We start from the raw sequence: 15,051 nt of genomic DNA on the forward strand, positions 1-15,051 counted from the left end.
CCCCAAAACAGCTGTCTGTTCATTGATACCTTGCTGGGGTATTTCCCAAGTCCCATGTTTTTTGACTGTGGCTTGTTGGAAGGTGGTTTCCTTGACTGGAGACCCCCCTTGGCTTGGTTGTTTCTTCCCGGTAAGAGGTCTGGCTACCTCACGGACGTTGAGAAACCTGTCTCTATTATTTTTGCATCAGGACGGTCCTTGGTGGCTCCTACCTGCCCCACCAGCCCTCGGTTATAGGAAGAGATCTGTCAATTTATGGCTAGTGGGGTGGAAAGAAGCTAGTGTGGACTGGCCCCAATGAGTTGTGGTTCAGGCAGCCATACCTGAAACTCCCATATGTACACAGATGGATGGAACGCTGCAGCTCTTCTGTAAATAGTCAGACCTCTTTATGGTGCGTTCACACCTACAGGATCTGCAGCTGATTTTCTGCAGCAGATTTCATTTAAATAACTGAACACAGCATCAAATCTGCTGCAGATCCTGTAGGTGTGAACGCACCCTTAGAGGGTTTCTTGCTTCATATGTGCTGGTCAATGTTGTGTCTACAGGTGCAGCAGAAAAGAGCTCCAAGCATGGTGCAGAGGACCGCACCCAGAACATCATCATGGCTATGAAGGATCGGATGAAGATCAGGGAACGGAACAAACCAGAGATCTTTGACGTCATCAGAGACGTCTTCAGTGTGAGCAAAGTCGCCCATGCCCAGCAGATGAAAACCGTGAAGCAAAGTGTCCTGGATGGTACCTCCAAATGGTCTGCCAAGATCACCATCACAGGTGAGGACACTGTAGTTGTTTACAGAGTTTATTTATACGGGTAATCCAGGGGGGAGAGAATATTGGAACAAGTAGGGAAATGTATGTATGGAGCTCAGTTTGGTCTTATCAGTTCAGTAACTGTCGGCCAAACAATTGTTCAGCAGTCTCTCCCGGTCTCCCCATACACATTAATGGTTGGCCTGGTCAAACTTTTACATGTTTTCTATGGGGACTGCCTTGGCTTATCCCTCCCAGAACAAAAGGGTTGGGCTGCAAAAATCCAGTGTGCCTGAACTTTCGCTCCAAAATGTGTTGGTGGAGAGTCAGGAGCCCGCCATATATGTTATACTGTTGTCCAAACCCACCTCTGGCAGCGGATAAGGTGTATGGGCAACTAGCAAAGAGACCTTTATGTGGACTGTGACAACCACTCCTGTTTCTTTCTTTTGAGTATTCCAGAGCTGGAGAACTGTGTTACCTTAAAGTAGAACTCCGGGCTCGGAGGATTTTCGGCAGAGTGCTGGGGTGGATTAAAGACGTAACATGCTCTCACCTCCCCAGCTCCAGTGCTCCCCAGCTCCGGTCATCCGGTCGCTGCCGCTGCCGCTTCTGTGTCTGAGTGGGGACCTGGGACGTGATGTGTCAGGCCTGCTCAGCCAGTCAGCGGCCGTAGCAGGGTACCAACTTGGTTACTGACTGTCTGAACTGGCCTAACACGTCACATCCCAGGTCCCCACTCCGACCAAGAAGCCTCCGGGACTGGAGCTGCGGGATTCTGGCTGTCAGTGCTGGATCTGGGGATCTGAGAACATGTTACATCTTTCATCCTCCCCAGAACTCTGCCAAAAATCATCCCAGACCGGAGTTCTCCTTTAAACATGGCTTTATTATTTATTGGGTAGAGATAACTGCAACTCAACCATGCTTAAGTCCTGTCGTTCCGCATTTGATTCTCGGGGGGATGAAGGAGTTGGATACAGCTCTAGGTAGTCCTGGAAATCATGGATACAGACTATGACCTGTGACCTATGCCTATAACCAAGTGTCCCAATTGCTCTCATCTCTAATATGGTGTATTATAGTGATCTATTTGATGGAGGAATAATGCAGAATCACCAATAACGTGTTGTACCTCCATAACTATATTATTAATTCTTATCCGTATCTTCTTCCTTCTAGTTCTCTGCGCTCAGGGCCTCCAAGCCAAAGACAAGACGGGCTCTAGCGATCCCTACGTCACCGTACAAGTGGGCAAAACCAAGAAAAGAACAAAGACGATATACGGGAACCTGAACCCTGTGTGGGAGGAGAAATTTCATTTGTAAGTTTCATTTCACTGACCGTCTACTAGATAGTTGTAGAACTTTTAGGCGATGTTCACACACAGTATTTTTGCCCAGTATTTTTCAACCAAAACCAGCAGTGGATTGAAAACACAGAAAGGCTATGCTCACTCACTGTTAAAATTCAGTGGATATCCGTCATTTCATGGCAAATAACGGACGTTGTTTTAAAATAACGGCAATTATTTGCCATTAAATGACAGCCATCAACCAAATTTCAGCAGTGTGTGAACATAACCCTTCTGTGGTTTCAATTCACTCCGGGTTTGGTGCAAAAATACTGTGTGATAACATAGCCTTAGGCCATGCTCACACAGTGTATTTTTTAAGAGAAGAATGGCCGTTGTTGACAATTAAAAGAACGTCCATTCTTGCCTTAAAATAATGTACTGCATTGAAGTCTATGGAAAAATGGCCGTTGTTCGGTACGACCACGAAAATAATTGATATATCAGTTATTTCCGTCGGTGTTCACACAATGTATGGCCGTTCTGACGGCCGTACATTGCATAGAGTTCAATGGTTAATTGGATTGCAGACACACCCCAATGTCCCGACAATCCAAATAAATGAATAATGTTCCTACAAACGATAAACAGCGGACGTTGGTTAAACACTGTGTGAACATGGCCTTAGACTGTATCACTTACATCACTTTGAGGTTGTGTGTTATTCCATAATATCAGGCTGTGATACATGTTCTCCCCTATGTGGATGGGGAGTTGCATTATCCTATTACTTTGATGAGCTGCGTCCGGTCACAGTCCATCCGGCTCCTCCTGTCCGTACCTGTCTGTATCATGGGAATGTCTGCATTAGAGCAGATGAGGATTGTGTCAGCAGTGATCTGTCATGGTGCGGACACAGTGGGGGCAGAGTTATGCGCTGGCAGTGGCCCCCGGGCTTGGAGGGGAGCCGCGTACATCTCCGCCGTACATCTCTCTGCACGGCAATGGATCACAGAGCAGTTTAATCCCTCATTACGGCCGGCTGAGCTGTTGCAGGAGGCCGGGCTCTGAGACACCGGCCCCGGGCAGAGAACACAGCGCTTTACAAGCCATTGATTCTTTTACGTTTTTTTTTTCACTCCTTGAGGTGGTGAAAGAAGAGACTATGCTGGAAGTATAGTATCGGTATAATGGTCCTGGGATTGGGTTTTAATTTCAGGGTCTTACCCACCACCACTTTCCCTGCCATCTATACTGTGCTGCATCAATATACTAACACATATACATCATGCTGTTAAGGATTTTCTCCTTAAAGTGTCACTGTCGTTTAATTTTTTTATTTTTTTTGCAGAAAGCAATAGTACAGGGGATTTTAAGAAACGTTGTAATTGGGTTTATTAGCCAAAAAATGTATTTTTATCATGAAAAAGCAGTTTGAAGCTCTCCCCCCTGTCTCCATGGTTCTCTTATGGAAATAAATGGTTTCAGAAAGTTATATAGATTTGTAAATTACATCTATTTAAAAATCTCCAGTCTTCCAGTACTTAACAGCTGCTGTATGTCCTGCAGGAAGTATTGTATTCTTTCCAGTCTGACACAGTGCTCTCTGCTGCCACCTCTGTCCATGTCAGGAACTGTCCAGAGCAGCAGCAAATCCCTATAGGAAACCTCTCCTGCTCTGGACAGTTCCTGACATGGACAGAGGTGGCAGCAGAGAGCACTGTGTCAGACTGGAAAGAATACACCACTTCCTGCAGCACATACAGCAGCTGATAGGTACAGGAAGACTGGAGATTTTTATATCAAAGTAAATTACAAATCTGTATAACTTTCTGAAACCAGTTAATTTGAAAGAAAAAGATTTTTGCTGGAGTACCCCTTTAACTTGTGGAAGGTGACGTATTGAGAAGTACAAGGGTGAAGCAAACATGGTCCCCAGCGGCACAGAGTATTTCAGGAGGGAAATGAGCTGATCTTTGTGCAAGAGAGCCCATAGTAGAAAGGACACAGCAGCGCAAAGTAGTGTTGAAGGTGTCAGACTAAGAGCAACCTAGTACAAAGAGCAGGTCTTCCAAGCAGCACAGAGTGTTTCAGGAGAGTTGTATGCTTATCTTGCGGGGTAGGACTGCAGTGTCCAGATATATGGAGAGGGTAGGGGTGGAGACCTGTGACACTTAAAGGGCTGTTCCATGGCCTGCGCAGTATCTGCAGTATGAGCCGCCAGTAATTCTCTCATTATTTTAGCGCCACCGTCCTCTTGCCCCTTATAGGGACGCGGTGTCATTGTCCCCCTGACTGGCTGTGATTTTCCCTTTGTGCTCGGCTCGCTGTTCGCTATTTGTGGAGCGACATTAGGCCGCTAATGAATCACCGCGCAATTACCGCGCCGCTATAAATGAGCTGCAAGTAGAATGGCGCCACGTACCATTATGCAGTCATTACGCCTGTCAGAGGACTGCGCGGCGGGGGGAACTGTGCCGATTATACTCCTATTAGATATTCAGCGGGGTAAGGAACGCTACGCTGTGGCATCTGGGGCTCCGGATTAACCCCTCTTTGGCCTTGCTTCTCCTGTTCCGGCTAGAGCTTTTCCCCCTGACTAATATGCCGAATTACATGGATATAGAAAGCCAATGGTGAATCGTTTCAGCTCATCGAAACTTCAGATGTGTCTAAAACAGGAATGGGGAACCTTCCACCCTCCTGCTGTTGCAAAACTACAATTCCCATCATGCCTGGACAGCCAAAGCTTCACTTTGGCTGTCCAGGCATGATGGGAATTGTAGTTCTGCAACAGCTGGAGGGCCGAAGGTTCCCATCCATGGTCGCTGATGAAGGGCGTGCTTGGCCGAAACGTGCACTGCTGTAATATCGATGCATTCTGCACTAAAATAGTAAAGAAAACGACCTGACGAGTGCCGGGTTCTTCTCTACATACATCTCTTCCAGTGCAGACAGTATGAGGAGCCACCATGTTATCGGGGTGAATACTCCTTAAAGGGGTAGTCCACCCAAAAAATTTTTCTTTCAAATCAACTGGTGCCATGAAGTGCCAGAGATTTGTAATTCACTTCTATTAAAAAATCTTAAGTCTTCCAGTACTTATCAGCTGCTGTGTGTCCAGCAGGAAGTGGTGTTTTCTTTCCTGTCTGACAAAGTGCTCTCTGTTGCCTCCTTTGTCCATGTCAGGAACTGTCCAGAGCAGTAGCAAATCCCCATAGAAAACCTCTCCTGCTCTCCAGACTAGAAATAATACAACTTCCTGTTGGGCATACAGCAGCTGATAAGTACTGGAAGGCTTGAGATTTTTTAATAGAAGTAAATTACAAATCTCTGGCACTTCATGGCAGCAGTTGATTTGAAAGAAAAAAAATTTGGGTGAACTACCCCTTTAAGGGTGTGTTCACACCTACAGGATCCGCAGCAGATCCGCAGTAGATTTGATGGTGCAGATTTGATGCTGTGTTCAGTTATTTAAATGAAATCTGCTGCGGATCCGCAGCAGAAAATCAGCTGCGGATCCAGTAAGTGTGAACGTACCCTTACTGTAAATTGGCCGTACATTTCCAGGAGGAATAGCAAAGGATCGGCCCACCAGAAAGCTCTAAGAACAGCTAAATAGTAAGGGTCCTATTACATGGAGCGATAATCATTGTTTCGTGTAAAAGGGACGACGATCATCGGCTGATCGTTTATTTAGGTTTGGACCTATGGGGGAGATTTATCAAACATGGTGTAAAGTGAAACTGGCTCAGTTGCCCCTAGCAACCAATCAGATTCCACCTTTCATCCCTCACAGACTCTTTGGAAAATGAAAGGTGGAATCTGATCGGTTGCTAGGGGCAACTGAGCCAGTTTCACTTTACACCATGTTTGATAAATCTCCCCCATAATCATCAAGCGCCGACCGCACATCGCCCCGTGTAATAGTGATGCCCATTCGACGGCCGACGATTCCCCAAACACCTAACACCTTACCTCTCCCCGCTCCTGATCTTCTCTCCTGTGCTCTGCAGCTTCCCGATTCTGGCTGCAGCAGCGTAAGGTGTCAGGTGTTTGGGCAAGGGCTGCATGAACATCGCTAATGATGCCCATTCAGCCCCCACTGCCCCATATAACTATCGCCGATCTAGCCCATAGGCACTCGTTTACTAAAATGATCAGACCACAGTGTAATAGGACCATAAGGGTCCGGTTAGATAAAGCGATTTTTACCGATTATCAATAAACGATCGCAAATGAGATTGTTTGTCGTTAACCTGTAATTGTTCACCATATTACACAGAACGGTAGTCGGTAATTACAATCGTTACTACTATCGGTTACTCCATCTGATCCCAGCAAAAGAAGGAACGATGTGGAATTACACTGAACGATTAGTGAACAAATGCAGCAAACGATTAACAATGATTTTAAGTTTAGATCTAAGAGGGCTAATAAACAGGACAATTATCGTGTGGAAAATCGTTATATTGTTCAAATTTAAACGATAATCGCCCCGTGTAATTGCAGGCAACGATCGGAAAATCTTCTGTGTGCCACTGATCATCGCTAACTGGTCGCTGTAATTCCGCATTCGTTCACTAATCGCTCAGTGTAATTCCAAATCGTTCCTTCTTTTGCCTGGATCAGACGGAGCAAACGATCGTAGTAACGATCATTATAACAATCGTAACTTTAAAAATCGCTTCCTCTAAGGGTGCGTTTACATAGACAGATTTATCTGACAGATTTTTGAAGCCAAAACCAGGAACAGAGTCATAAACCGGGAACAAGTTATAAAGGAAAGACTGAGGTCTCTCCTCTTTTCAAATCCATTCCTGGCTTTGGCTTCAAAAATCTGTCAGATAAATCTCTCTGTGTAAAGGCACCCTAATTCAATCAACAACACACAAACAATTTTTCTATTGTTGCCTGCAATCACACAGAAAGATTATTGTTTAAATTCAAACGAGTTAACGATTTTCAGCACAAAAATTGTCCCGTGTAATGCTGCGTTTACACGGAGTGATAATTCGCCTGATCGTACGATTAACGATTTCGAAGTAATGTTTTTTTTTATATCGATCAGCGTTTAGATGGAACGATATATCGTACGGAAAATTCATTTTGCGATGGTTTTGCGATCGCTTAAGCCTATCTCGCACATAGGAAAAATCAGTGAACGACTGTTTACACGGAACGATCGGCAAATTTTTTGCGAATGATGAACGACAATTTTAGAACATGTTGTAAGATCAAAATGAACGATTTCTCGCTCGTCTGATCGTTCGCTGCGTTTACACGTACGATTATCGTTCGAATTCGATCGTTATTGTGCAAATTCGCACAATATTCTTTCCGTGTAAACACAGCATAAGGGCCCTATTACACGGGACGATTATAATGCGAAAAATCGTTAAATCGTTGGAATTTAAACGTTAATTGTTCTGTGTAATTGCAGGCATTGATCGAAAAATCGTTTGTATGTCGTTGATCGTTTATTTAGATCTGAACCTAAAATTATCGCTAATCGTTCGCTGTAATTCCACATTCGTTCACTCAAGTTCCGCGTTTTTTCACTAATCGTTTAGTGTAATCGCACATTGTTCATTGTTTTGCTGGGATCAGATGGAATAAACGATCATAGTAACGATCATAGTAACGATTGCAATAACGATCGCAGTAAGAATCCTAACTAACGATTATCGTTCTGTGTAATATGGTGAACTATTTCAGGTTAACAATAAACAATCTCGTTTGCAATCGTTTATCGATAGTCGTTAATCCTTAAAAATCGCTCTGTGTAATAGGACCCTAATGCTGGGTTTTACACGGAACGATTATCGTGCGAATTTGCACAATAACAATCGAATTCGAACGATAATCGTACGTGTAAACGCAGCGAACTATCGAACGACGAACAGGTTCTTAAATCATTGTTCATCGTTCGCAAAAAATTCGCCGATCGTTCCGTGTAAACAGTCGTTCACTGATTTTTCCTATGTGCGGGATAGGCTTAAGCGATCGCAAAACGAATTTTCTGTACGATATATCGTTCCCTCTAAACGCTGATCGTTATAAAAGAAAAATTGTTACTTAGAAATCATTAATCGTACGATTGGGCAAATTATCGTTTCGTGTAAACCCAGCTTAAGGGTCCATTTACACAGAAAGATTATTTGACAGATTATCTGTCAAAGATTTGAAGCCAAAGCCAGGAATGGATTTGAGGAGAGGAGAAATCTCAGGCTTTCCTTTATGACCTGTTCTCTGTTTATAGTCTGTTTCTGGCTTTGGCTTCGAAACTTTAGCAGATAATCTGTCAGATAATCTTTCTGTGTAAATGGGCCCTAATATGGTGAACGATTTTAGGTTAATAATAAACAATCTCGTTTGCGATCGGTAATCTTTAAAAATCGCTTCAATCTAATTCGATCAACCACACACACACAATTTTTTGATCGTTGCCTGCAATTACACAGGAAGATTATCGTTTAAATTCAAACCATTTAACGATTTTCAGCACGATAATTGCCCCTTGTAATAGGGCTGTAAAGCAGGCGTTTTTAGAGACTGATATTGGCTGAGTTCTGATGAATGTTTTTTCGGCTTATCCCCGATGTGATGAGGTGACGGAGAAGCTGGCGCTGAGCACTGGAGCATGTGTTTCAGCCGCTTCGCCGCCTCCTTAATCCACATTAGCCGCGTCCTGCTCAGCCGTATATGTTTTGCGGCGATGCTTTTGTTACAGTGTTTGTTGGCATTTAGGTCACAATGTTCCCATAGTCGTCACCTGTCGTGATTCTTTGTTGGTGAGAAGGAGATGACTCCTATAGCTCCTCTTGTCCGGTCACATCCAGCGCAGGCCTGATGAGGTCCCGGCCATCTATTCCCACTCTCTGATAGTTTCATTAGCCCTTTATAACACACAGGCTATCTGCAGAGATCTCATAGGCACAGGTATCGATCACATCTCTATTGTTGCTGGTATAGATAGCGCGCTGGTGAGGGATGAGAGACGCTGTGTGATGTGGACCGTGCTGGGGGGAATTAAAGGGGTAGTTCAGCAAGAAAAAAAAAAACTTTCAAATCAACAGATGCCAGAGATTTGTAATTTACTTCTATTAAAAAAAAATTAAAATCTAGTCTTCCAGTACTTATCAGCTGCTGTATGTCCTGTAGCATGTGGTGTATTCTCTTCAGTCTGACACAGTGCTCTCTGCTGCCACCTCTGTCCATGTAAGGAACTGACCAGAGCAGGAGAGGTTTTCTATGGAGATTTGCTGCTGCTCTGGACAGTTCCTAACAGGGACAGAGATGGCAGCAGAGAGCACTGTGTCAGACTGGAGAGAATACACCACTTCCTGTAGGACATACAGCAGCTGGTAAGTACAGGAAGAGTTTTTTTAATAGAAGTAAATTACAAATTTCTGGCACCAGTTGATTTAAAAGAATTTTTGGGGGGTGAACTATCCCTTTAAGTTTTCATCAGCCGTGGCTGACCAGGTCTCCCCTCTTTTGATAGTGTGATCTGTCCACCGAAGTATTGTCATCAGGTAACCGGCCTATTTGTGAATATTATCATGTATGTAGATAGACATGTGTTGAGTATAATTGACTAGTATAGAATTATCTTGTACCTAAGCCTCGTTGTCCATAATTGACGATCGCATCATCATATCCGCATATTGTTATTATTGCTATTATTATTTTTACTGCTCAAGTCCTCGTTTATCCTTTTTATCCTCTTTGTCCTCTTCTTCTTAATCTTCCTTCATCTTTTGCTGTGAAAAGATGGTGATTGTAGGTGATTGCTGGAGCGGTAACCCGTGCGCGGCAGATTACACCTGATAAGACGGTGTCAGGGTTCCAGGCGACATTTGATGACGCCGTTTACATGGTGGTTGATAAAGCCTCCTTGATTAGACGGTCTGTGTAGAGTGGACATAGAGGGCCCTTCTAAGGGAAATCTCCATCCAACAGAGACAAGATGATTACATGGGGTGGAAACCAGGAGGGGACGTCTTATGATGAGCACATTATCACTTCTTGTTCTCATGATAAGGAAGCATAGACACCTTTATTAATACTTTTTATTCTTCCATTGTACGTATTATGGTGCAGGAAAAGATTTTTCTTATAAACCTTTATTAAAAGTTTTGCTCAGTTTCTCTTCTACAGCCTATAAGATATCACATATAGCGCTGGCAGCTTTGTCCCCTTCAGTAGTGTCTGGTGGTAGTGCCTCACTCTCTTCAGATCAATCGCTCCTTTATCACTAGACTATGGTGGATTATAGTCCCGGAGAAGAGAAATGAGGGCTGATGGGGATTTCACTCTGAAGGGGACAGAGCTGCCAATACTATACATAGTAACATACAGGCTGCAGAAGAGAAACTAAGGCCCCCTTCACACGTCCGTGTCAGTTTTTACTGTCAGGAAATCCTGATCAGGAGACCTTAAATGTCATCAGGAAAGTATCAGGATTTCCTGACAGTAATCCGTTTTTACCTTCAGGAAACCATCAGGAAAAACCTTCAGGATTTCCTGATGGAAGAAGTAAAAATAGGACATGATGGGAGATGTAGTTCTGCAAACTGGATGGCCACAGCTTGCGGAAGTACAACTCCCATCATGCCCGTCTGACAGGTCATGATGGGAATTGTACTTTTGCAGCCTGTGGCCATCCAGGTTGCAGAAGTACAACTCCCATCATGACCTGTCAGCAGGGGGTCGTCAACCTGAAGTCCGGGGGGGTGGTGTCCGTCGGTTGCCGCCAAGCGAGGGGGCCGGGCGGGGGCCGCCAACCTGAGGGCAGGTGCGGCGGCAGCAGCAGGACCCGGTGCACACCAGGACGCGCGGCACCAGGGAGCAGGAAGACGGAAGAGTCGGGTGCAGGGTGAGTTGTGGGGGAGAGGGGTATAGGCGGTGGGGGGTGAGAAGGCAGTCCGGAATCCCGGCCACTTTCCTGATGTACATCAGGAAAGTGCCCGTGATTCCGGCGCTCCCATAGACTTCTATGGGGTGTCCGGGCCGGAATTCCGGACAAAAATAGGACATGTCCTATTTTTTCCGGATCATTTTTCCGGAACGGACACCCTTCTGGAGAAATCCAGAAGGGTGTCCGTGCCTAATTAAAGTGTATGGGTCCGGAAAACCGTCCGGATTTCCTGATAGGAAATCCGGGTGGTTTTTCCGGACGTGTGAATGGGGCCTAAGCAAAATTGTTTACAAAGACGGAGAAGATTTTATTTATTTTTCTGTGCCAAGAGTACAATGCAATAATAAGAAGAGATACATTCACAGATGTCCACGGCCTTTAAGACGACCCTCTATATCTCCTAGTTAGACGCTGACACCATCGTAAACGTACTGTGAAAACTCATTTGAAAATTGTTTAAAAATTCACCAAAATGATTGAAATGAACGATTATCTGTCCGTGTAATAACACCCAACGATAAAATGACAAATAAAAAAAATAGTACATTTTTGTCTTTCAACACGTTGAAAAATTATTGTTGGTAGTTCGCCGACGGTTCGCATATTTGTTCGTGTAATAGGTCGTTCTCTGATAAAACGTGTTGTGTGGGTCGTCTTTAGGGAAGATTAGCGACCATATAGCGACGTAAAAACAATCGTTCATATCAGTAATCAGTTAATGTAATCACCTCAGAATCATTCCCTATAAAATTGATAGTTATCTATAGCGAACAATCGTTATAGCGAATCTTTGAACGATAATCGCTATAATATATATATAGTGTATTATACTGGTGCTTGCTGTGAACAGCCATGTGTTCTCCCTCATTCTAGCCTCGATCCCCGTGTATGATACTTACATTCTATGAGGATCTTTATATTCTCCCTTTGTTTGCACACTTCTCTCCCTTTCCAGTTTCCATAATGTCGTGATAAGTGGCTCTATACAATCTCCGTCCTCTCCGTGTACTCCGCCTATGGCAATTAGATTGTAGGCCTCAATGGCAGATGAGAATGAATATGTTATCAGTAAATGACCTCTTGGTATTCTGTACTTAGAGCGAGCCTTTTAGCTTATTTACAGTTGGTGATGTTAGTATAATTGTCTATATATATATATATATATATATATATATATGTGTGTGTGTGTTTGTGTATACAGTTGTTGGAACATGACAATTGATGTTGTGTACATTAGGTGGCTATAGATGATCTATCTATAATGATAACATGACTATTCATTGTCTCTTGCTGAAGATGGCCATAGGTCCAGTGTGTATTAATGATAATTGATAACAATGGGGAATTGTGTATAGTTCTGGTAACACTTGGCAGTTCATCCTGTGTATAGTAGATGGCAATTGATCCTGTGTATAGTAGATGGCAATTGATCCTCTGTATAGTAGATGGCAATTGATCCTGTGTATAGTAGATGGCAATTGATCCTGTGTATAGTAGATGGCAATTGATCCTGTGTATAGTAGATGGCAATTGATCCTGTGTATAGTAGATGGCAATTGATCCTGTGTATAGTAGATGGCAATTGATCCTGTGTATAGTAGATGGCAATTGATCCTGTGTATAGTAGATGGCAATTGATCCTGTGTATAGTAGATGGCAATTCATCCTGTGTATAGTAGATGGCAATTCATCCTGTGTATAGTAGATGGCAATTGATCCTGTGTATAGTAGATGGCAATTCATCCTGTGTATAGTAGATGGCAATTCATCCTGTGTATAGTAGATGGCAATTCATCCTGTGTATAGTAGATGGCAATTGATCCTGTGTATAGTAGATGGCAATTGATCCTGTGTATAGTAGATGGCAATTGATCCTGTGTATAGTAGATGGCAATTGATCCTGTGTATAGTAGATGGCAATCGATAAACTTTTCCTAGTTATGGGCACCATAGTATATGAGAATTGATTATGGAAATAGTGCTGAATAGATCACAATAAGCTGCGTGTCCTGTATATATTGATAAGGATATAACAAGTGATCCTAATAAAAAGTGATGATTGATAATCTTTGTGTCTGGGAGAAGATGTAAACTGAAGACCGGCTACTTGGGTCCAGTGTAGACCGATGTGTGCCACGAGAATAATGGCTATGCTGCTCTCTACCTCCCAGTGCCCCCCAAGAATAGTGAAAATGCTGCTTGCTATACCCCAATGCCCCACGAGAATTGTGGATCTGCCACACCCCACACCCCACAGGTATAATGTATGTGCTGCACCCCACAACCCACAGGTATAATGGATGTGCTGCACCCAGCGTCGGACTGGGCCACCGGGGAGCCGGGGGATCCCCCGGTGGGCCCCACCCCCTCCTCCATCTTGCAGGGCCCTTCCCCTAAGCCAGAGAGGGGCCTCCCGTTTGGAAGCTGCCTAGTGTCGGGAGCTCAAGGGGCCCCCTGCTGGCTCCCACACTGCTGGGTGAGTTCTGCACGGCATCAGGGCCCGTCCTTTGTATAATCATGGGCCCTCCCCTCCCCCCTGCTCACCTGGCTCCTTACATCAGCTCCGGGCCTCAGCGCTGCCCTCTTCCTGCCTGTCACCAGAGCGGCAGCAGCAGCAGGGCCTCCTCCATCCCCCTCCCCTCTGCAATCATGTGACTCTCCTGTTGCTGTGTGCAGTCGGTGCACAGGAGATGGGGAGAGGCTGCAGGCTGCTGGGCCTGGCAGGGAGAAGAGAAGATGGAGACAAGAAGACTGAAGCTTCCTGCCCTGCTGAACATGTAAGTGTGTGAGTATATACTTGTCTATCTGTCATCAGTGTGTGTCTGTACATGTGTCATGTGTTTATGCATGTGAGTGATATAGATATATATATGTATATATATATATATATATGTGTGTGTGTGTGTGTGTATTTTCTATCATGTATATAGTGTATATTATGTAATGTAGTTCTATAGATGGTTTATATGTGTAATCTGCATGCTTTTGTATCTGTGTATCTATGTTGGTGAGTCTGTGTGTGTTAGTATGATTAGATGTATATATGTAAGATGTGTTGTGTCTGCATGTTTGTGTATGTCTGCAGTATGTCTATTTGTGTATATATGTATACAGTGTGTATTTCTGCAGTATGTCTATTTGTGTATATATGTATACAGTGTGTATGTCTGCAGTATGTCTATTTGTGTATATATGTATACAGTGTGTGTGTCTGCAGTACATCTATTTGTGTATATATGTATACAGTGTGTATGTCTGCAGTATGTCTATTTGTGTATATATGTATACAGTGTGTATGTCTGCAGTATGTCTATTTGTGTATATATGTATACAGTGTGTATGTCTGCAGTATGTCTATTTGTGTATATATGTATCCAGTGTGTATGGCTGCAGTATGTCTATTTGTGTATATATGTATACAGTATACAGTATGTATGTCTGCAGTATGTATATTTGTGTATATATGTATACAGTGTGTATGTCTGCAGTATGTCTATTTGTGTATATATGTATAAAGTGTGTATGTCTGCAGTATGTCTATTTGTGTATATATGTATACTGTATGTATGTGATGAGAAGTTCACACTTTGGAGGTCCAGTTGTGCAGGAGATCCGTGAGGCTTGGGCTCTGATCAGCTGAGGATTCTCACATCACAGATGATAGGTGTTGTAGTTGATATCACAGTAAGACTTTAATCAATGGATGACGGGTTTCATCAGATGAGATCATCAGATCTATTGAGGATTCCCTTAGAAACGCCTCATCCATTGATTTAAATCTTACTCCTACGTCTAATACGACACCTATCATCTTTAATGTAAGAATCCTGAATCAGCTGATCATCGCCCAAACTGACATGTCATTTTTCTGCGGCCGTACAGACATGGCAGTTCACACAATGGAGTGTGCGGCTCCGGCCACACGCTCCGTTGTGTGCAGTGGTGAATTCGGATGCGGGTGCACACTGGTGCACCTGCATCCGAATTCAGCAGAAATGAAGATCATCCGGCCAGTACTGCAGTACTATCCGGGATGATCTCCAGTAACACCGGCTGCTCTGTGACCCAGCTGCGTC

At 43.9% G+C, this 15,051-nt stretch overlaps 1 protein-coding gene across 5 annotated transcripts in view; it reads left to right on the forward strand.

Annotated features, from left to right (window-relative positions):
• UNC13B (unc-13 homolog B) overlaps window positions 1–15,051 on the forward strand; it is a 246,172-nt gene that overhangs the window by 171,671 nt on the left and 59,450 nt on the right. For all 5 annotated transcript variants that reach the window (XM_069963314.1, XM_069963313.1, XM_069963315.1 and 2 more), the window contains 2 exons: window positions 552–779; window positions 1,941–2,082. In XM_069963314.1, coding sequence (XP_069819415.1) covers window positions 552–779; window positions 1,941–2,082 — 370 coding nt within the window. The remainder of the gene's footprint in view (window positions 1–551; window positions 780–1,940; window positions 2,083–15,051) is intronic.

The sequence above is a fragment of the Dendropsophus ebraccatus genome, chromosome 3 (genome assembly GCF_027789765.1).
Source record: "Dendropsophus ebraccatus isolate aDenEbr1 chromosome 3, aDenEbr1.pat, whole genome shotgun sequence".
In the NCBI taxonomy this organism is placed as follows: Eukaryota; Metazoa; Chordata; class Amphibia; order Anura; family Hylidae; genus Dendropsophus; species Dendropsophus ebraccatus.